Here is a 22,533-nt window from a genome sequence, read left to right on the forward strand (position 1 = left end):
TTAACCCTGAGTTTCTTTGTAAGAAACTCAATATGGTATTTAAAAGACAGATTTTCATCCAAATAAAATCCCAGGTATTTGTAGACTGAAACTCGTTCAATCACCTTTTCATTTTGTGTAACAATCTGACAGTCATCATCAGTTGTCTTCCCGGATTTTTTAGTTTACACTCCGCCCCCTAGTGGCAGCGGCCGGTACTACACGTACCGGCCGCTCTGAACCAGGAAACTCTCACAAGCGGCTGCTGCAGACGAGACTCTCGGTCAGAGTGAAAGTAAATCTAAACCTAAAGTAAATCTGCCGAGGTGATCAGAGCACGGAGAACAGCTGCTAATAACCGGATCAATACTTAAAAGTTCATTTCACCCCTGAACTTTGTCTTTGGACTCAGACAGGTGAAGGTAGGAACTTCGAATCACTTCTGATTTACCTGCAAACTTTGATCATTATTATGTCTGAAGACAAATCTACATGATTGTTAATGACAACGTTTTTATTGGTTTTATTATTGATCAGAAACAACGCGATGATTAGTTTTCTTCATCGATCACACACTGCGGTCCAGCAGCCGTTATTCCTATTTACCTGGTAAAATCAGCCGCTCCCTGATTTTCATGTGCGCTCCTATTTCAGCCTTTACGGTAAATGAATGAATGCGGCTTAGAAACAGAAATATATAAAGTTCTGAGTTTGAGATAATGCAGATGTTTTTTTTTCATATATATCTTTCATTACCTTGATTACACCCAAACTTCCACCGTAATATTTACACACTCTTACTGTAAAAGAAAGGATGAAACACTTTTCTTTTTTTTACTTCAGGTTCTATTTTCCAGAGACTATACAAATGAATTCTCCCATAATTTAACCCAGTGCCTCATATACCTCTCTTCACAACTACAATCACTACTAGCATGCTGAATTTCAAACAATTTTACTGTACGAATATATAAATATTGAAGTGTAAACTTCAAACACTTTACTTTTCTACAAAGGTCAGTCGCCTTTTTTGGTTCAAGTTCTGTGTTGGAGAGACTGTAAAAATGAATTCTCACATAATTTCACCCAATGCCTTATACCTCTCTTCACAACTGGAATGACTACAAGCACAGTGAATTTCAAACAGTTTTACTGTACAAATATTGAAATATTAACATCTAAACTTCAAACACTTTACTTTTCTGTTCTGTTTTGCTGTAGTGAAAAGTTTGAAGTTTAGATCTTAACATTTCAATATTTGTAAAGTAAAATTGTTTGAAATTAAGCATGCTTGCAGTGATTGTAGTCCTGAAGAGAGAGGTATATGAGGTATTAGCTGAAATTATGGGAGAATTCACTTTTACAGTCTCTGCAACAAAGGCGACTGACCTTTGTAGAAAAGTAGTATTTGAAGTTTACACCTTAATATTTCTACAGTAACATTGTTTGAAATTAAGCATGTTTGTAGTGATTGTAGTTGTGAAGATGGCCATATGAGGCATTGGATGAAATTATGGGAGTATTCATTTTTATATATAAAAAACTGCAAAACAGAACCTGAAGCAAAAAAGGCGACTGACTTTTTTAGAAAAGTTAGTTGTTTGAAGTTTAGATCTTAAATGAAAGGTGTTTCATCTTTTTATTTTACAGTAAGAGCGTGTAAATATTACTGTGGAAGTATGGGTATATGAAAAAAACCTATCTGCATTATCTCAAACTCAGTACTTTATATTTCTGTTTCTGAGCCGCTTTCATTCATTTACCGTAAAGACTGAAATAGGAGCGCACATGAAAATCTAGGATCGGCTGATTTTACCACGTAACGAATGACGGCTGCTGGACCGCAGTGATCAAACGTTGGTGTTTTTATTTCCTTGAATGAGTCTGTCGTCTCCAGCATTAAAGTCAGACTGCTGTTTCCTGAACCAGACTCACGTAGAGGCCGAGTCTCTTTCTGCTTGTTCAAGATTTTCAACTTCCTGTTTGTGCAGTAAAAATCTGTTAGTCACAAAATGTAATGTTTTTCAGCTTAGAAACAGAAAATGAGAAAAGGCGCTGAGAGAAAGCTTCAGCTGTCCTGCTGAATACGAGGTTACTTTGCATATAAAGAGAAACCCACCAGTGTTAGAAACTCTTTGAACTCTTTTTTTTTACCTTTTCTGCACACATATTAATGGTTGATACCATGCCGGTAAAAGCCTGAAGTGTATGTGCATTTTTACTGTATTTAGTACATATACATATATATATATGCATACATATGCAATATATATATATATATATATATATATATATATATATATATATATATATATATATATATATATATATATATATATATATATACATATATACACACATATATACACACATACAAACCCAGTGATTATTTTTTTTGGGGGGGGGGGGGGGGGGGGGGGTGACATCCACTGCCAATCCAGGAAGCAGGAACACACGGAGGCCTCACGTCAAGCACTGGAAATCTGCAACAAAAACCACAAAACGAAACACAAAACCGACACGGAGCCGACCAAAACACGAACAGCAATCGACCCAAATCTCGAGATCCGATCACAGTCTGAGCTAAGCTACCGCTACCGCTAACTAAACCCAAAAAATACAGAGCAAGCATGCAGGTGAACAAGCCAGTGTGTATGTCTATGTGTGTGTGTGTGTGTGTGTGTGTGCGTGTGTGTGTGCATGTATGTATATGACTATGTGTGTGTGTGTGTGTGTATGTGTATACATGCGTGTGTATGTACATGTCTGTGTGGCTATTTGTGTGTGTGTGTACATATATGTTTGTGTGGCTGTGTATGTGTGTGTGTGGCTATGTGTGTGTGTGTGTGTGTATATAAATATGACTAAGTGGACATTAAGTGGCTGTATGTGTGCATGTACACGTGTATATGTATATGTGGCTATGTGTGTGTGTGTGTGTGTGTGCATGTGTAGCTATGTGTGTGTGTGTATGTGTAGCTATGTGTGCGTTTGTGTACATGTATGAATACATACATATATATGTCTATGTGGCTATGTGTATGTATGTGTGTGGGTATGGGAGTGGGAGTGTGTGTGTGTGTGTGTGTGTGTGTGGGAGTGTGTGTGTGTGTGTGTGTGTGTGTGTGTGTGTGTGTGTGTGTGTGTGTGTGTGTGTGTGTGTGTGTGTGTGCGTGTGTGTATGTGTGTGCATGTATGTGTGCGTAAAAAATCTATCAATGCTCCACCTGAAGTGTATCTATAGTGGGGGGGGAGCAACCCCGCCACCCGCGAGACCAGGGGCCGACAAGGAAGAACCCGGAACCCAGGCCACCAGCAACCCCACAGAGGGGAGAAGTAGGAGGGAGGCAACCCACCGCCAGCGAGCCCTGCTCTGTTGTACGCATTCCCCCCGATAGTGCTGATTTCCCCAACCCTAGCCAGGGTGAGAGAGGAGGACCTGTCGAAGATTCTCATAGCTTCCTGCGGGCCGGTGAAGCACTGGCTAGCGGAGATAACCCGGCTCCTTTGTCAGGACCCGTGGCCTCTGCCAATACGCAGGGACTTGCTGTCGCAAGCGCGTGGAGAAAATATTTCATCCTCATCCGGAGAGGCTGGCCCTGTGGGCGTGGCCTGTCTAGAATCTAGAATCCGCCCGCCTTGCTCCAGGTGTGATTGAGACTATCCAAAGTGCCAGGGCTCCCTCGACAAGGTCCCTTTATGGGAACAAATGGTCGGGTTTTGAGAAATGGTGCTCGGGCTCACAAGACATTCCTTTTCAATGTTCTGTGGCTGTGATCCTGGCTTTCTTACAAGACATGGTGGACAAAAAGAAGGCTTTCTCCACTATTAAGGTTTATGTGGCGGCTATTTAGCCTGTCATATCAGTTTTGGGGGGAAACCGGTGGGACAGCATCCTTTAATCTGCCGTTTCATGAAGGGTGCGTGTTGCAAGCTCCCGGTGTCTAAACCGTTGACACCATCCTGGGACCTTCCCACTGATGCCCTTTCAGCCCTACCTTTTGAACCACTAGACAAGGTGGACTTAAAAATGGTGACTTTAAAAACAGTGTTGTTGCTGTCTTTGGCTTCAGCAAAACGGGTGGGTGAGATTCATGCTCTCTCCGTACACCAAGAGTGTACGAAGTTCCTTTCAGGACATACAGGGGTGACCTTACAGCCTAACCCGGCTTTTATACCTAAGGTGTTAGGGTCATGTTCCCCTATTGATCTTGTGTCCTTCTACCTCCCGCCATTCCTCTCAGATGAGCATCGGCGGTTACACATGCTGTGCCCGGTGCAGGCTTTATGTGTCTACATGGACAGATCCAAAAGCTGTAGGAAAAGTGACCAGCTTTTTGTGTCTTGGGCAAAGAATCAGTCAGGGAAGCCAGTTTCCAAGCAGCGGCTTTCTCACTGGATTGTGGGAGCTATCGCTTTGGCTTACACTGTCAAGGGTTTGCAATTACCAGAGGGTCTCACTACCTCATGGGCCCTTTTCAGAGGGGTCTCCATTCAGCAGCAACCTGGGCCTCTCCACACACCTTCGGCAGGTTTTACAGGCTCGATGTTACAGCTTCTCCATGGGCTCATTTATTACTTGGTGTGGTTAAACATTAGCAGGGCTCATCCCGGGACAGTGGGTCCTCCGATAGCACCTGCTCAGATGCCACTCGGGTAACATCTGCCCAGCATTCCGCGAGTCAGTATTTTCCCAATGTGAGACACGGAACGAATGCTATGAAAGACAACTTTAGGTTACTTGCGTAACTCCGGTTCTCTGAGTAGCATGAGTGAGTGTCTCACCAGAATACCCTCCTTCCTCTTTTGTAGCGAGGAGGAAGTGAGAGTTTTTGAATAACGTGCAGCTCAGTGTCAGGTCTCTTTATAAGGGAGGGTCTCTCCACCCTCCCTGACACTGACGTGCTTAGCTTCAGCCAATCCTGGCTGGCGGAATGTAATAGGAGCTTCTGATGAGGTCACGCCGAGGGCGTTCCCAATGTGAGACACTCACTCATGCTACTCAGAGAACCGTGGTTACGCAATAATCTAAAGCTTTCGCTCCACCCCCCACTCCGCCTCTAACCCTCACTCCTGAACTTTGTCTTTTGACTCTAACAGGTGAAGGTAGGAACTCGTTCTCACTTCTGATTTACCTGCAAGACAAATCTAGATGATTGTTAATGACAACATTTTTAATGGTTTTATTATTAAAGAGAAACACTGTGATGATCAGCCAATGATTAGTTTTCTTCATCGATCAAACTTTGGTGTTTTTATTTCCTGGAATGAAGCTGTCGTCTCCAGAGTTAAAGTCAGACTGCTGTTTCCTGTGGAGCCTCTCAAAAAAAAGTGTGGTTTCTGGAGGAAGTGGTTTGCTGCTTGTGTAAGTGTTGTGTGATGAGGCTGTGAAGGAGGAGGACACGTGTCTCTGCAGGACAGTTTCACCTCTGAGCTACTTCACATTTACAGGAACCAGACTCACGTAGAGGCCCAGTCTCTTGTTTAAGTTTTTCAACTTCCTGTTTCTGCAGTAAAACTGTTAGTCACAGGATTTAATGTTTTAATCTTAGAAACAGAAAATGAGAAAAGGCTCTGAGAGAAAGCTTGAGAGCAGCCCGGATCAGCAGATACGCCTGTATCAGTGACTTCCTCCACCTCCCACTGGTTTCTGACTGCATTCAAGTGACATAAACACTAAAGAGAGGAGCAAACCAGTGCAGGATCAGCTGATCTCTCTCCAACACCAGTGATGTGTGTTTCCTCTGCAGGTAAAGGTGTGTGTGTGAGCTGATGTGGACGTGAATTCAGCAGAATGGACCAGTGTGAGGACGGAGAGGACGGAGTCTCTCCCTCTAAAACCTCTCTGTGTGGGAAACATGAGAGTCAGAGCAAAGCTCAGAGGTGAGATGAGCCTCTTTTTTTTTTTAGTTTGTTTGAAGTTTGAATTTATTCACAATACCATAACAATAGTTATAATAATACAATCGAATTAAGTGGGTAGAGTGAATGGACCCCCAAGGAAGCTAGGAAAGCTTATAGGTGGGTGCCCATAGTCAGAGGCGATTCTAGGGTCTGTTGGGGCCCTAGGCAAACATTTCTAGGGGGCCCCTCAAACCAGCGTTCATCACCGTTATGTTATAATAAACTGACACCAACGAAAACTTTATGAAATTTAATTTTTTATTCCAAATGTTCACAGTAAAGTTTCTGTAAATAACAACACTGTAATAAAAATAACAATTAAATACTTTAAATAACAACGAATATAAACAGTAATATATATATATATATATATATATATATATATATATATATATATATATATATATATATATATATATATATATCATCTGGAGTTCATGCCAACTCATCATACAGGTAATGTGTGGCACAGTTCATTATGGCCTAGGACACATGGCCATTGTGCAGGGTCATTTGACATGCTCAAAGCTTTTTTACTGGTAACAGTGCCATCTTCATCTGGAGCAGGTGTTGCTGTCTCGCTGGAGGTGCATGTTGAGAGAACTGACATGACAAAAAACAAAACATATATATGTTGTCATAAAAAATATTTAAATGGTATTGCATATTATAAATTTAAGTTAAATGTTTTGAACTGGGGCCAGTATCCCACTGGAGGTGGACGTTGACAGAGCTGATATGACAATAAAAACACAACATGCAAAAAAATGGGTAAATGTTTACATAAATAATATTTGAAGGGCATGACATTTGTTATCAATTAAAGGGAAATGTATTGAACTCACAGGTACTCAGAGGTGGCGTTGGTTGTGTGTCCTGTTTATGAGAGGCAGGAGGTGGAGGGGCCAGTGTCCCACGGGAGGTGGATATTGATGGAATTGACAGGACAAAAAAAAACATAGTATATTGTCATAAAGAATCCTTACGACATATGTTTTATGACATATGTTATCAATTTAAGAGGAATGCTGGCTCTACTAACCAAAAACGTCAATAAACTTAACACTGGTCTGACGCTAGTTTTGCTGTTTAACGGTAGTTATCTGCTCCACTTACCACTGTCTTGCTTTCTTCTGTCTTTGTCCTCCTTTTTTTTCTTCCTCTTTTCACTGCCGGACGGATAACTACTCCTGTTCATTTTTCGTCACTTTCGGCTGAGCCGAATCGGCTCCATTTAAAACTTCCAGAATTAACGTTAAATTATGTGCACACGACACTGTGTGTAGTTTTTTTTTTTTTTTTTTACACTGCGTACAGGTGGATGGCCGTGATCATGGGAATGACGACATGGGGGCCCTTGAGGGAGGTTTCTTACTGGCTACTGAGATGTCATTGATAATTGCCCTATGTTTGTTTAAGGAGGAGGGTGTGGTCATTACGGTTACCACATTTTGAGATCTGTACAGTAAAAACAGCCTTCAATACTTTTTTAGTCCTCAAAACCCCTGATAGGAAACACTTTTGTAATAAAAGTAATTATTAAAAAAAAAAAAAAAACATTTTTTTTTTTTGGGCCTCATGGGCCCCCCAACAACTCGGGGCCCCAAGCAGTTGCCTGCCTTGCCTGTTCACAAGCTGCGCTCCTGCCCATAGTTCATATAAGGGTAGTGGTACAGTCAATGGTATAAGCAGTTACCATCCGTAAAGAGATGGTGATGGATAAATGCATACAAAGTACACACAAAAAAAACACTTAACATACATACTTAACATTACATACACATACAGTCACACACATACATCCCAGCAGTCCATGAAGAAGCCTTTTATATTATATATAGGTTAGTAATAGATTATTTTTTAGTTGTCTTTTAAGCTTGGAGATAGAACGCAACACCTTCATCAATCCTATTCCAAATCTGCGGCCCCTGCAAACAACACTCATACTGGCACGCACATGTCGGCGACATTTCCCTAATATGAGTGGTTTGAGTCTTGTTTGATATGTGTGCTGAGGACTGGAGATTGGCACAAGACTACTAAGTCTAGGGTTGAGCCTGTTGACAATTTGAAACATACAACAAGCATTATGATAAATGTTTAACTCAGCCAGTCTTAGCAACTCAAAGCGGTGAAATAGAGGGCGTGTGGGGGAATTTATCTCTGACCAAGATAGGGCCCGTATGACTTTCTTTTGCAAAGATACTAGTTTTTTAAGATGGCTTGTGAAGGTGTTGCACCATATCACATTACAGTAGTTGAGATGAAGTTCAAAGAGAGTTTTGCACAAAGTAAGAAGGGCAGACAGAGGAAGGAAGTGTCTGATCTTGTAGAAGCCAACATACTTGGACAGTTTGTTTACAAGATGGTCAATATGACATTTAAAATTGAGAGAGTCATCAATATGGACCCCCAGGAATTTAGTGGCATATACTCTTTTTATTTTGTGCCCATTTATTTTAAATACGCAGTAACTAGTGTGGACAAACTTTTTGTTTGATTTGAATGAAATTAAATTTGTTTTGCTGACATTTAATGACAGTTTGTTACATTTGAACCAAGAGTCCACTTTGGTTAACTCAGAGTTTACTATAACTTTTAGAATAAGTGGGTTTCTGTGTAATGTAAACAAATGAATATCGTCAGCAAAAATTATTTTATGAAATATTTTAGAACAATTTACAAAATCATTTATATATAAGATGAATAGGAGTGGCCCCAAAATGGAACCCTGGGGACCCCAAAGATTATAGGCTTACAGGTAGAGTTATGATCATTTACATGGACATACTGTTCCCGCTCATATAAATAACTTCTGAACCATGCAAGTGCCAAACCTCTGATATACCTCTGATGTAATGTATCCAGCAATATATCAAAGTCAATGGTATCAAAGGCTTTTGATAGGTCCAAGAAAATACCAACCCCATATTTTCCCTCATCAATGCAGTCATGAATTTGTTCTATTAGGTCAAGTATTGCCATACGGTCAAGTAAACATCTGAAATGCTTTGCCACAAGCTGTAACTGCAGGAACTACACAAACTCTGGTGATGCAGATCTTCTGAGATGGTATTCTCCGGAGCATCCACATTGTTGGAAACCCTTCTGCATCGTCAGCAGGGATCTCAGGTTCACAGGTGTTTCGCCCCTTAACCTGTACACCTCGCCTGAGTGGGGCAGCAAAGACTGACTAGCCTTCACCTGCAGAAGGGTTCCAACTGTGGGCCCTCTTCAGCCACAACCATCTTTAACTGGACTCGGCTGCTGCGGCTATGTCCCTGGTGGCTTTCTTCAGCTGTTTGGGCTCCAGCCCAACCCTCTGGAGAAAGTAGTGCACCGATTTTGCTGGGAACCCATGGCAGCCGACTTCAATGGGGAAGATGGTTGCGTGCCACCCTTTCAAAACCGCTTTGTCGATCAGGTCCTGGTATTTGGCTTTTTTCAGTTGATGGGACGTGGCTAGCCTCTCTTCCCAGGGCACCGTGAGCTCAGCAACTATGATGGTTTTCGTGCTCATGGATAGCAGGACCATGTCTGGTCGGAGCGGGGTCACTGCCATGTCCTGTGGGAAGACAAGCTTCCTCTTCAGGTCCACACTCAGCTCCCAGTCGGTGGTGCGTTTCAGGATAAAAGATGGGTTATTTGCCGCCGTGCTGTTCTTACGAACCTTGTCCCCTTCCCTCACAAAGGTTATGACTTTGGGCTGTTGGGCCTGCTTGTTGTTTGCTTTGACTTGCTGCTGTTCCACCCATTTGGCGATTTCCGTGAGGACCTTGTCGTGCCTCCATCTGTAGCGTCCCTCTGCCAACGCCTTTGGACAACCAGTCAATATCTGGTTCAGTGTACAGGAGGCTGCTCTGCACTGATTGCAGGATGGGTCTTCCTCACTGCCCCACATCTTCAGGTTGCTTGGTGTTGGCAACAGGTCAGTCACCGAGCGTAAGAGAAAGTTCAACTTCCCTTGGTCGGTTTGCCACAGTTCCTTCCAAGACAGCTGTCGCTCCTGTATACAGGTTGTGCTCTTTTTTCTGAAACCGTATTGGGAGGGAACAAGAATATTTAGTTTTTCAAGATAGCCACTGAGTCTATTGTATACCACCCTCTCCATTACTTTAGAAAAAGTGGGTAGAATTGATATGGGCCGATAGTTGCTCATATCATTGCGGTCACCTGATTTAAAAATGGGAATTATCTTGGCTATTTTGGTCCTTTTGGGTACAGTGCCAGTAAGTAAAGAAAGATTAATACAATGGGCCAGTGGCTCTACCATGATGTTAGCAATGGCTTTCATGATATTACTACATATTCCATCTACACCAGCGGTGTATGAGCTCCTCAAGTCCATAATGATCTTGAGTAGTTCAGTACCATCTGTTGGTTTCATGTAAAATGAGTAAATGTAGCTACCAGAAAGACATTGCTTGAAAGTAACACCCTGGGGTTGACTGATCTTCCTAGACAGATTTACACCTATTGAAGCAGAATGAGTATTAAAACTATGTGCAAGATCAGCTTTGGCATCACCAAGATCAGGTAGAGTAATGGGTTTAAGTCTCCTGTTGAGAACTTCATTTAACACATCCCAAGACCTCCTGCAGTCGCCCTGTGAAGCTTGTAAGAGTTCTGTGTAATGACTTTTTTTGCGCTTTCTTATGATCTGTGTTAGTTTATTTTTATAAGAAATATATTTCTCTTCATTTAGGTTAGTAGGATTTTTCATGTAAGATTTGTAAAAGCTTACTTTTATATTTATTAGCTATTCATTTAGTACTTTTGCCCTGATGAATAATCAATATGGGGCGTACCCGGCAGAACGCGCTAAATACTGGGAGGGGTAAATGCATTCAATACACGTAACTGACATTGATGTATTCACAGTGATTCATTATCAGCTGTAAATACTTGTGTACAGCCATTATTCTGAGTCCAAATCCCATGCAGTATATCTAAATTGAGTATTCCAAAACGAATAATGCAAACTACAGATCACGTCATTGGCACCCCAGAATACAGCTTTGCCACCAAGGTGGTAAAGCGCTCTCTGCTCTGTGCGCTCTGTGCGCTCTGTGCGCTCTGAATTTGGGCACACCATAGGTCTGGGTAATGTACTCGCAAATATCCAGTGTAACAGTCTTTGTGAGGAAATATCTATTCTTTGTCTTTGCCACCTCCAAAACAGACAAACAGTTGTTGCGTCTCTCTCATGGAAGGTGCGCAAAGCCATCCCGGTGGCAGTCTGTCCAGTCAGCCCCTTCAACAGAGCCTGACTTCCAGACTCTGCCATCTAGCTCTGTACACCTGTTTTATCTGAATTTAGAAGCAAGAAATTTCTGGACATCCAGTCCTTGATGTCCCTAAGACATGCATGAAGTTTAACTAACGGTTCTGTTTCATCCGGCTTCATAGACAAATAGAGCTGCGTATCATCAGCATAACAATGAAAGTGTATGCCGTGATTCTGGATTATACTTCCCAACGGCTGCATGTATAAACTGAACAAGCTCGGCCCTAGCACTGAACCCTGCGGAACACCATAACAGACCCTTGACTGTTCTGAAGAAACCTCATGTACATGAACAAACTGGAACCTGTCAGATAGATATGATTTAAACCAACGTAGAGCTGTCCCTTTAATACCAACAACATGCTCTAACCTGTGCAGTAAAATGCTGATCTACAGTGTCAAAAGCAGCACTGAGGTCCAGTAGAACCAGTAAGGACACTAATCCCTTATCTGAGGTCCAGTAGAACCAGTATGGACACTAATCCCTTATCTGAGGCCATAAGGAGGTAATTCGTGACTCGAACCAGTGCTGTCTCTGTGCTATGATGCATTCTGAACCCTGACTGAAAGACTTCAAACGGATAATTTCTATACAAATAGTCACACAACTGGCTTGAAACTGCCTTTTCCAGAATTTTAGATACAAATGGAAGGTTGGAAATTGGTCTATAATTAGCTAAGTGTCTGGGTCAAGAGAAGGTTTTTTGAGTAAAGGTTTAATTACTGCAACACATACATATGTGACATCCACTGCCAATCCAGGAAGCAGGAACACACGGAGGCCTCACGTCAAGCACTGGAAATCTGCAACAAAAACCACAACCGAAACACAAAACCGACACGGAGCCGACCGAAAACACGAGCAGCGATCGACCCAAATCTTGAGATCCGAACGCGGTCTGAGCTAAGCTACCGCTAACTAACCCCAAAAACTACAGAGCAAGGATGCAGGTGAACGTGTGTGTGTGTGTGTGTGTGTGTGTGTGTGTGTGTGTACGTGCGTATACGTGCGTGTGTGTGTGTGTGTATACGTGCGTGTGTATGTACATGTCTGTGTGGCTATGTGTGTTTGCGTATGTGGGTGTGTATTTGTGTGTGTGGGTATGTATATGTTTGTGTGGCTGTGTATGTGTGTGTGTGTGTGTGGCTATGTGTGTGTGTATATGTATATGACTAAGTGGCTGTATGTGTGTGTGTGTATGTGTGTATGTGTGTGTGTGTGTGTGTGTGTGTGTGTGTGTGTGTGTGTGTGTGTGTGTGTGTGTGTGTGTGTGTGTGTGTGTGTGTGTGTGTGTGTGTGTGTGTGTGTGTGTGTGTGTGTGTGTGTTCAGATTCAGATTCAGAAAAACTTTATTTATCCCCGAGGGGCAATTTCAAGGCAACTGAGCAGCAAAACGTTGAAGGTATCAAACAGAATAATAAAAAATAGAAATAAAATAAAATAAACAGATAAGTGGGGCATGTCTCATATGTACAAGAAATGTGCAAAGAAAAGAGAAAATGTACAAAAAAATATATAAATATAACAATGTCAGAAAAAATGTACAATAGAGTGACTGTGGTTTAAATAAAATATAAAGTGTAAAGTGACAGTGTAAAGTGTGAATATACAGTGTAAAGTGTCAATGTAAAGTGTCGACAGTCGAGTAAACAATTTAACAGAGTATGGAGTAGTCCATACTAGGGGGGGGGGGTGGTCTGTGGATGTCATTGAGAAGGTCATGATGCTTTCCAGGAAGGCGTAGTAGAAAGTCATCATGATGTGAGTGCTGACTCCAAAGGAGTTTAGTTTCCTGAGGAGGTACAGCCGTTGGTGACACTTCCTGAGAATCTCCTCTGTGTTGGCAGAGAATTTCAGGAGGTTGTCGAAGATGGTGCCCAGGTACACTGTGTGTGTGTGTGTGTGTGTGTGTGTGTGTGTGTGTGTGTGTGTGTGTGTGTGTGTGTGTGTGTGTGTGTGTGTGTGTGTGTGTGTGTGTGTGTGTGTGTGTGTGTGTGTGTGTGATTGTGAGTGTGTGTGTGTGTGTGTGTGTGTGTGTGTATCAAAGCTCCACCTGAAGTGGGGGGCGGGGGGGGGACCGGAGACAGGCCCGGAGAGAGGGAACACCCAAACAGGGCGACACCCGCGCGGGCCCGACAACGGAGGGCCCCAGACCCAGGCATCCCATTCATCTATCCGATATCTACTGTATAATAATAATAATAATAATAATAATAATAATAATAATAATAATAATAATAATAATAATAATAATAATAATATACTAGACACAATAATGATAATAAAAATGAAAAATAAAACATAATGATAGTAATATAATAATAATAATAATAATATTAATAACCATATTTGTTTAACATAATATTAATAAATTATAAAATTTTGTTTTCCTGCCAATGGAGGCCCAAATCCTCCATGGCAGGACACTTTCATACCGCATTCTCACCGACAAAGACGCAGAATCACGCACCGTTTCCCCCTCCCCGGGGGGGGGGGTCCAGCATCGTTTCCCCCTCCCCAGAGGGGTCCAGCACCATTTCCCCCTCCCCGGGGGGGTCCAGCACCGTTTCCCTCCCCGGGGGGGTCAAGCACCGTTTCCTCCTCCCCGGGGGGGTCCAGCACCACCAGAAGGCACCCCAGGCTGCACGGCGAGCCCCGCCAGGCCCGGGCATCGCAACCCACCTATCCCAGGCCGGCGAGGGAATGCAGGTGGTGTGGGCCCCCCTCCCGACCCTGGTGTTGAGTGCATGTGATTAATGCCATAAAAACATGGACGGGGAGGACAGGGTATCAAGCTGACAATGACACCCCCCCCCCCTCCAGAGCTAAGTGTCCTTGTTAAATGTATTTATTAAATCTTGAATGTGCAGTGTCTACAGTGTTGTTAGTGTTGTGAGGCGGGGAGTGCCGGGCCACGCAGGACAATGTCCCCCACGCCCCGGACCCCCCTTCGCCTATGTGCGTATGAATCGTGTAGGGGGGGAAGGAGGGGGAGCGGAGTCCGAACCCAGGAGGCAGGACCAGCAGAGCTGGCCCTGGAAGGATGCCCACGCTACCCCACCGGCCATCCAGTTGACGGGGGCCGGCCCTCCGAGCCGGGCCAAGGCCCCACCGTACCTCCATGGGCGCCCCGGCGCGATTTTACTGTTAAAGAAGCTCATAAAGTCTTCACTACTGAGAGCTGCAGGAATGAGAGAGGAATGAGAGAATGACAGAGTTGTGACTCTTTCTCAGCCTGGCTTCAGTGCTTAACAGAAAACGTGGGTTACTTTTGTTATCCTCTATCACCGTTGAATAATAATAAGCTGTTCTGGCTTTGCGAATGGCTTTTTTATATACTATTAGAATATATTTCCATTTACGATAGGAGTCTACAGACTAACAAGAGTACCACTTCCTTTCCATTTTACGCACGTTTCGTTTCAACATGCGGATATCTGAATTATACCAGAGAGTTAAGCTCCTATGGTTGGAAACCCTCCTTTTCAAAGGAGCAACTTCATTTAAAGCTGAATGCAAGAAATCAGCAGTGTTACTAACAAGAAAATCAACATCAGAGGTAGAACCCAGGTCACTGGCCTCTACTACTTCACTATTTTCCATTGTTGTAAGATGAGCAATGGCCTCCTTAAATTTAGCAATAGCTTCATCAGACAAACATCTGCTAAAATAGTACCTCCTATTTTGCACTTCAACATCGACAATATTAAATTCAAACGTTATTAAATGATGGTCGGATAAAAGGGAGTTTACAGGTGACACCAACAGTTTCAACACCGTAGGTGAGAACGAGATCGAGAGTATGATTAAAACAGTGCGTTGGTTTGTCCACTTTTTGTGAGATAATCATTGATTCTAGAAGAGAATTGAAAGCTAATTTAAGATTATCGCTTTCAACATCCATATGAATATTAAAGTCACCCACTATGATGAATTTATCTGTACTGATCAATAATCCAGATAGGAAATCTGAAAATTCAGACAGAAACTCTAGATAAGCACCAGCAGGGGGCCGGTACACTACCACTAACACAACTGGCTTCTCTGATTTCCAGCTCGGAAATTTCAGACTAAGCGTGAGGCTTTCAAAAGTGTTATTATGTTCAGTTTTTGTTTGGAGACTGGAGTTATAAATTACTGCGACTCCGCCGCCTCGGCCCGTGCTTACCTTCCAGAGGACTGATGCTGATGATAATCCAGAGTTCCTCAGCTGCTTCATGTCTACATCAGTTGTCCATGTTCCTGATCTTGTTGTAACTTTTCACTGAGGTCACATGTTCTCGGTGGATCAGCAGGACTAGTAAACATTCACCACCACCAGTCCTCTGATGGACTGTCCTCATCCAAACAGGACTTCATGGACCTTCAGCTGGTGTTTGTTTCTGTCAGGACAGACATGATGTGAGCTAATTCTTCCTGGTTCCTCCACAGAGTGGACCAGCAGATCTCAGAGTCCCCCAGTGGTCCGTCTGTCCAGCAGCATCAGACACAGCTGGACTCCATATTTCTGGTCTGTACATGAACAACAACTGCTTCTCCATCTGTTCTGTTGATGTTTGTCTCCATGCTGGTCTCTGGAGACCAGTGGAGTGTCAGTCTGTCCAACATGGACCTGATGTTTGTCTCCATGCTGGTCTCTGGAGACCAGTGGACTGTCAGTCTGTCCAACATGGGTCTGATGTTTGTCTCCATGCTGGGCTCTGGAGACCAGTGGACTGTCAGTCTGTCCAACATGGACCTGATGTTTGTCTCCATGCTGGTCTCTGGAGACCAGTGGACTGTCAGTCTGTCCATCATGGACCTGATGTTTGTCTCCGTGCTGGTCTCTGGAGACCAGTGGACTGTCAGTCTGTCCATCATGGACCTGATGTTTGTCTCCGTGCTGGTCTCTGGAGACCAGTGGACTGTCAGTCTGTCCAACATGGACCTGATGTTTGTCTCCATGCTGGTCTCTGGAGACCAGTGGACTGTCAGTCTGTCCATCATCGACCTGATGTTTGTCTCCGTGCTGGTCTCTGGAGACCAGTGGACTGTCAGTCTGTCCATCATCGACCTGATGTTTGTCTCTGTGGTTTCAGTCTGATTGTGTCCTTCATGTGGTCTTCTGCTCCAGCTGCTGGAGGACAACATTGTCCTGTTTGTGAAGAACGAGCTGAAGAACATCCAGAGGGGTCTGAGTCCAGATTACCCAGAATCCCTAGAGCATCTGTTGCAGGGTGAGGATGAAGAGCAGAGGAGCAGCAGAGAGGTGTTTGTGAAGATCACAGTGAACTTCCTGAGGAGAATGAAGCAGGAGGAGCTGGCTGAGCATCTGCAGAGCAGTAAGAGGATTTCTCTGAACATTTAAGCTGCTGGATAAATGACCCAGAATGCCTCAGGAGATGAACAACATTCACAGATAAGCCACAACATTAAACCCACTGAAAGATGAAGGGAGGAACTCTGCTCATCTTGTTCCAACAATGTTCTGCTGGAATCAGATCTGCATTCCTGATCCAGATGAAGGTTATTTTGACCATTGACACCCAGCTAAATATTTCTGCAGTCCAGTCGCCCCCAAATGGTCCCAGCACCCCCTACAGTAGCACCTTCCCTGTACAGGACAGCAGTGGACCTCAATAAACATGTTTATCCTACCAAGACCACAAGATAACTGCAATATTTTAGTCCTGGTTTTCCTCTTCCAGTAATCCTGATGAACTCCAGAATGTCTTGATGGTTCTGCAGATTATTGAATCAGATCATCTTCTGGTGTTTTCAAATCCTAAACCTGAACAATCCACTTCACAGACACCACAACAATAACTAGAACACAACAACCCACAAACCCACAACTCATCAGGGCTGTACTGCTAACATCCTGGTACTAGAAACTCCAGGACCACAGATGTTCTTGTCACTTCCACCTCCTAAAGGTTCAGAGGTGTTTTGGTGGTGAAAGTTATTCTACTCAGTATTGTACAGCTCATCATAACGTTAGAGTCAATCAGTGTCGGTTCACATCCTGATTCTTTAATAGAATTAAGTTGGACTTTATAAAACACTAATTTGTTTCTTTTTTCCACTTTTATTAAGGTTCTTTTGCTGCAGTTTGTAAAAAGCGGCTGAAGTCTAAGCTGAAGAAGAAGTCCGAGTGTGTGTTTGAGGGGATTGTTAAAGCAGGAAACCCAGCCCTTCTGGAGCAGATCTACACAGAGCTCTACATCACAGAGGGAGGGACTGGAGAGGTCAACGATGAACATGAAGTCAGACAGATTGAATCAGCTTCCAGGAAACCAGACAGAGCAGAAACAGCCATCAGACAGGAAGACATATTTAAACCCCCACCTGGAAGAGATGAACCAATCAGAACGGTGATGACGAAGGGAGTGGCCGGCATCGGGAAAACAGTCCTAACACAGAAGTTCACTCTGGACTGGGCTGAAGGCAGAACCAACCAGGACATCCAGTTCCTGCTCCCATTCACCTTCAGAGAGCTGAATGTGCTGAGAGACAGAAGGTTCAGTTTGGTGGAACTAGTTCATCACTTCTTCAGTGAAACCAGAGAAATGTGCAGCTTTGAAGAGTTGAAGGTCGTGTTCATCTTTGACGGTCTGGATGAGAGTCGACTTCCTCTGGACTTCCACAACAATGAGGACGTGACTGATGTTACAGAGTCCAAATCCATAGACGTGTTGCTGACAAACCTCATCAGGGGGAACCTGCTTCCTTCTGCTCGTCTCTGGATCACCACACGACCCGCAGCAGCCAATCAGATCCCTCCTGAGTGTGTCTCCATGGTGACGGAGGTCAGAGGGTTCACTGACCCACAGAAGGAGGAATACTTCCGGAAGAGGTTCAGAAATAAGAAGCAGACCAGCAGGATCGTCTCCCACATCAAGACATCACGGAGCCTCCACATCATGTGCCACATCCCAGTCTTCTGCTGGATCACTGCTACGGTCCTGGAGAACGTCCTGGAGACCAGAGAGGGAGGGCAGCTGCCCAAGACCCTGACTGAGATGTACATCCACTTCCTGGTGGTCCAGGCCAAACTGAAGAAGGTCAAGTATGACGGAGGAACTGAGACGGATCCACACTGGAGTCCAGAGAGCAGGAACATGGTGGAGTCTCTGGGAAAACTGGCTTTTGAGCAGCTGCAGAAAGGAAATCTGATCTTCTACGAACCAGACTTGAGAGAGTGTGGCATCAATGTCAGAGAGGCTTCAGTGTACTCGGGGGTTTTCACCCAGATCTTTAGAGAGGAGAGCGGCCTGTACCAGGACCAGGTCTTCTGCTTCATCCATCTGAGTGTCCAGGAGTTTCTGGCTGCTCTTCATGTCCGTCTGACCTTCATCAAGTCTGGAGTCAACCTGCTGGAGGAACAAAGAAACACAGAGACTGACCTCTATCGGAGTGCTGTGGACAAGGCCTTACAGAGTCCCAACGGACACCTGGACTTGTTCCTCCGCTTCCTCCTGGGTCTTTCAGTGGAGACCAATCAGACTCTCCTACAAGGTCTGTTGGAACCAGAACAAAGAAGTTCACAGAACAATCAGGAAACAGTTAAATACATCAAGAAGAAGATCAGTGAGGATCTGTCTGCAGAGAGAAGCATCAACCTGTTCCACTGTCTGAATGAACTGAACGCTGGTTCTCTGGTGGAGGAGGTCCAACTGTCCCTGAGGTCTGGACGTCTCTCCAGAGGTAAACTGTCTCCTGCACAGTGGTCGGCTCTGGCTTTCATCTTACTGTCATCAGAAGATCTGGAGGAGTTTGACCTGAAGAAATACTCAGCTTCAGAGGAGGCTCTACGGAGGCTGCTGCCGGTGGTCAAAGCCTCCAAGAAAGTTGTGTAAGGACAAACACGGACACATCTGTTTTAGTTACAATCACATGTTGTATTCTTGGAGGAAACCAGTTAAATTCACTGTTCAACTATGTTCAGGTTCATGTGGGACCAGTTATCCTCAATGATTCATCCCAGGAAAATGTACATGCAGAGAAGAGAAATGCAGCTTTGATCAAGACTGTAGTGCAGCAACACTTATTGATTAATAGTTGAATTGATCCGTATTCATTTAAATTCTATGATTCATTCATTTGTTGAATTAAATAATCAATGTTTAAATTACTTCATTATTTCTCTTCTATCTCCTCTGCAGGTTGAGTGGCTGTAACATCTCAGAGGACATCTGTCCACTTCTGTCTTCAGTTCTCAGCTCTCAGTCCTCCAGTCTGACAGAACTGGACCTGAGTAACAACGACCTGCAGGATTTAGGACTGAAGAAGCTGTGTCCTGGACTGGAGAGTCCACACTGTCACCTGGAGTCTCTCAGGTCAGAATCCACCAAGTGTTCAACTGTTGACCGTTAGAACTGTGGTTGATATTGAAGGATTGTTGATGGGAGTTTTAATAACTGTAACTGGGTCCAGACCGGGTTGAAGCGCTACAGAGAGTCGGTCAGAACTGTGTGAGGATGATGATCGAGGAGAAGAGCTCCACCAAGTCCACATAAACGTCTGTTTGGAGTTTAGTCAGTTTCAGGTTATTTCAGTGATCAGGGGTGTTTTTTTTTTCCTTTAATTGAAGAGTATCAACAGGTTTCTCCACATGTGAACATCTCTAAGCTCCCCTCTCTACTATGATTTCTTCTTTATCAATTAAAGTTCTCAAATAAGATGTTTATGTCAGACTTTGAAATGTTTCCTATTTAATATTGAATTAGTTTCCATAAAATGATCAAACTGGAGCAACAATAACTGTCAAATGGTGACGACCTCAGCAGCAGAAGTGTCTGTTCTTCTGACCTCCACTCAGTCTGTGTCTGGATGTCCACAAGGTGCTGGACTGATCAATATCCTGCCATTGATCCCTTTCTGATCATTTGGCCTTGAATAGAAACCAGCAGATTGTTTCTGGAGACTTCAGAACATTTCAGACCAAACAACTTCCCTGAAAACACAAACGCTGTTTGGTTGAGAAAAGAGTCAGAAAGTCAAATGTTTATTCAGCTCAAATGAAGATCATTAAAGTGATCTTTAAACACAGCTGACTTATCTGGTTGTAAAACTCACTAAAGTGTTGAGGACAGACACGTCAGTCATGGAGTGTGAGGTCACATGACCAGGTCCCATGATGCTCTTCACACGTCTCTCTCTCCACATCTGGATGCTGTCGGCCTCAGCAGCAGTGGGACTCTTTGGATGTTGATGTTCATCCACAAGTTTAGTTCAGGCTGAAACGTCTCAGCAACATTTGTTGGATTCAGGGTGAATTCCAGTGTTTCTGCTGATCCTCTGACTTTTCCTTCAGCTCCATCATCAGATGAACACGAGGACAGACTCAGCTTCAGTCTCATTGTGTTGTGTTGTGTTGTGTTGTGTGTCTGCAGGCTGTCAGGCTGTCTGATCTCAGAGGAAGGCTGTGCTTCTCTGGTCTCAGCTCTGAGCTCCAACCCCTCCCACCTGAGAGAGCTGGACCTGAGCTACAACCATCCAGGGGAGTCAGCAGGGAAGCTTCTGTGTAGACTGGAGGATCCCCGCTGGAGACTGGACACTCTCAGGTAGGAAGGACATCAGTGTGCTGGACTCTTCATGGTGTTGTGGACATCATCTTTGTGGCTCTCTGGCTTTGAACAGAGATCTTTGAGCAGACAGAGCTGCTGCAGCTCATCTGGTGCTGCAGCAGAGCTGATAGATGCAGTTCACAACTCTGAACCATTCTTGACCCGGTAAACATCCCAGAACCACAGCAGTGTGGTTTCCAGGCCCGTCACAGCACAATAACAGCTGCACCTTCACTCATCCATGACATGGTCTCCTCCTGCTGCTGATTCAGCAGAGATGAAACCAGATAAAAAGAATGTGTTCAGACTGTGCTGGAAGGTGACGACCACAGGACAGAACTTCAGAGATGCTGCATTCAAGTGCATCTGTCCAAGTATTGGACTGTTCCTTCATCCGTGTGTGAGAGCCATGTAATGTCCATGTTTGCTGAGAGAGACTGAGCTGGTCTGACCCCCCTCCTCCTTCCAGGGTGGAGCCTGCTGGACAACGATTTCTGACACCAGGTCTGTGGAAGTGTAAGTGTGTTTTTATTTCATTCACACATTCAACCATCTTCACACTGACACATCACTCATTCGTGAGTCCATCAATTATCAATAACAGATCAATAATAACTGCAGCTGGGTTGTTTGTTCTCTCCATCAGATTCCTGTCAACTCGCCATTGACACAAACACAGTCTACAAACACATCCAACTGTCTGACAACAACAGGAAGATGACGTGTGTGGAGGAGGATCAGTCATATCCTGATCATCCAGACAGGTTTGATTCCTGTCCTCAGCTGCTGTGTAGAGAAGTTCTGACGGGTTGCTGTTACTGGGAGGTCCAGAGGAGAGGAGGAGTTTCTGTATCAGTGAGTTACAGAAGAATCAGAAGGAAAGGAAGCTCTGGTGGCTGTAGGTTTGGAAGGAACGATCATTCCTGGAGTCTGGACTGTTCTGGTGATGGTCAGTACTGGGTCTGTCACAATAACAGAGGAATATATTCCTCCTCCTCTTTCTCAGTCTCTGACAGAGTAGCAGTGTACGTGGACGTTCCTGCTGGAACTCTGTCCTTCTACAGCGTGTCCTCTGACAGACTGATCCACCTCCACACCTTCAACACCACATTCACTGAACCTCTCTATCCTGGGTTCAGGATCTGGTTGGGTTCTGGTTCTTCAGTGTCTCTGTGTTGAGTTCAGTCTCCAGAGTGTCTTCCTGTCAGAGAAACTGTCTCTGTTGGACAGATAGTTGAGTCTGTACACATGGGCGTCAGTTTGATTTCAGAAGTGCTGGGGACATTTACCATAAACCTGAGTAAGGTTTGAAAAGTGCTGGGTACGAGCTACGCCCATTACTTCCGAATTGAGGTTTCATGATAAATAATAGGCATTGCTTGTTATTATTATTATTTTAATATTGCTGATCATGGCTTACAGTTTAAGAAAACTCAAATATCCTATCTCAAAAAATTGGAATATTCTCGGAATCTTAATCTTAAACTGTAAGCCATAATCAGCAATATTAAAAATAATAAAAGGCTTGCAATATTTCAGTTGATTTGTAATGAATCCAGAATGTATGACATTTTTAGACTCCAGAAAAATAAAGGACTTTATCACAATATTCTATTTTTTTCTGAGACAGTCCTGTAAACTTGTTTGTGTCGTTGTGCTGAACCACTTGCGAATATCCACGGTTACTTCAGCGTCTTGCTGCTGCAGGAAAATGCGCGCTGGAAGCAGATCAGTGACGGACACTGGCTGATTTATGGTTCCGCGTTGCACCAACGCAAAGCCTACGGATGGAGGATACGCAGGGATGCGAACTT

At 43.9% G+C, this 22,533-nt stretch overlaps 1 protein-coding gene across 1 annotated transcript; it reads left to right on the forward strand.

Annotated features, from left to right (window-relative positions):
• Positions 1-235: 235 nt before the first annotated feature.
• Positions 236-22,533, forward strand: LOC133424959 (NLR family CARD domain-containing protein 3-like). The gene is made up of 9 exons (XM_061715561.1): positions 236-401; positions 5,730-5,862; positions 15,603-15,681; positions 16,285-16,492; positions 17,247-19,005; positions 19,316-19,489; positions 20,546-20,716; positions 21,189-21,235; positions 21,366-22,533. Exons 2-9 carry the CDS (start codon positions 5,774-5,776, stop codon positions 21,896-21,898), a joined length of 3,060 nt encoding a protein of 1,019 aa, XP_061571545.1. The 5' UTR covers positions 236-401; positions 5,730-5,773; the 3' UTR covers positions 21,899-22,533.

The sequence above is a fragment of the Cololabis saira genome, chromosome 24 (assembly GCF_033807715.1).
Source record: "Cololabis saira isolate AMF1-May2022 chromosome 24, fColSai1.1, whole genome shotgun sequence".
Lineage (NCBI taxonomy): Eukaryota > Metazoa > Chordata > Actinopteri > Beloniformes > Belonidae > Cololabis > Cololabis saira.

Bases quoted from the DNA above. Each gene is read 5' to 3' on its own strand.
- LOC133424959 (XM_061715561.1), top strand. From the start codon at position 5,774: ATGGACCAGTGTGAGGACGGAGAGGACGGAGTCTCTCCCTCTAAAACC. The intron at 16,493-17,246 runs GTAAGAGGATTT...ACTTTTATTAAG, and splicing joins GGCTGAGCATCTGCAGAGCA to GTTCTTTTGCTGCAGTTTGT. The intron at 21,236-21,365 runs GTAAGTGTGTTT...TCTCTCCATCAG, and splicing joins GACACCAGGTCTGTGGAAGT to ATTCCTGTCAACTCGCCATT.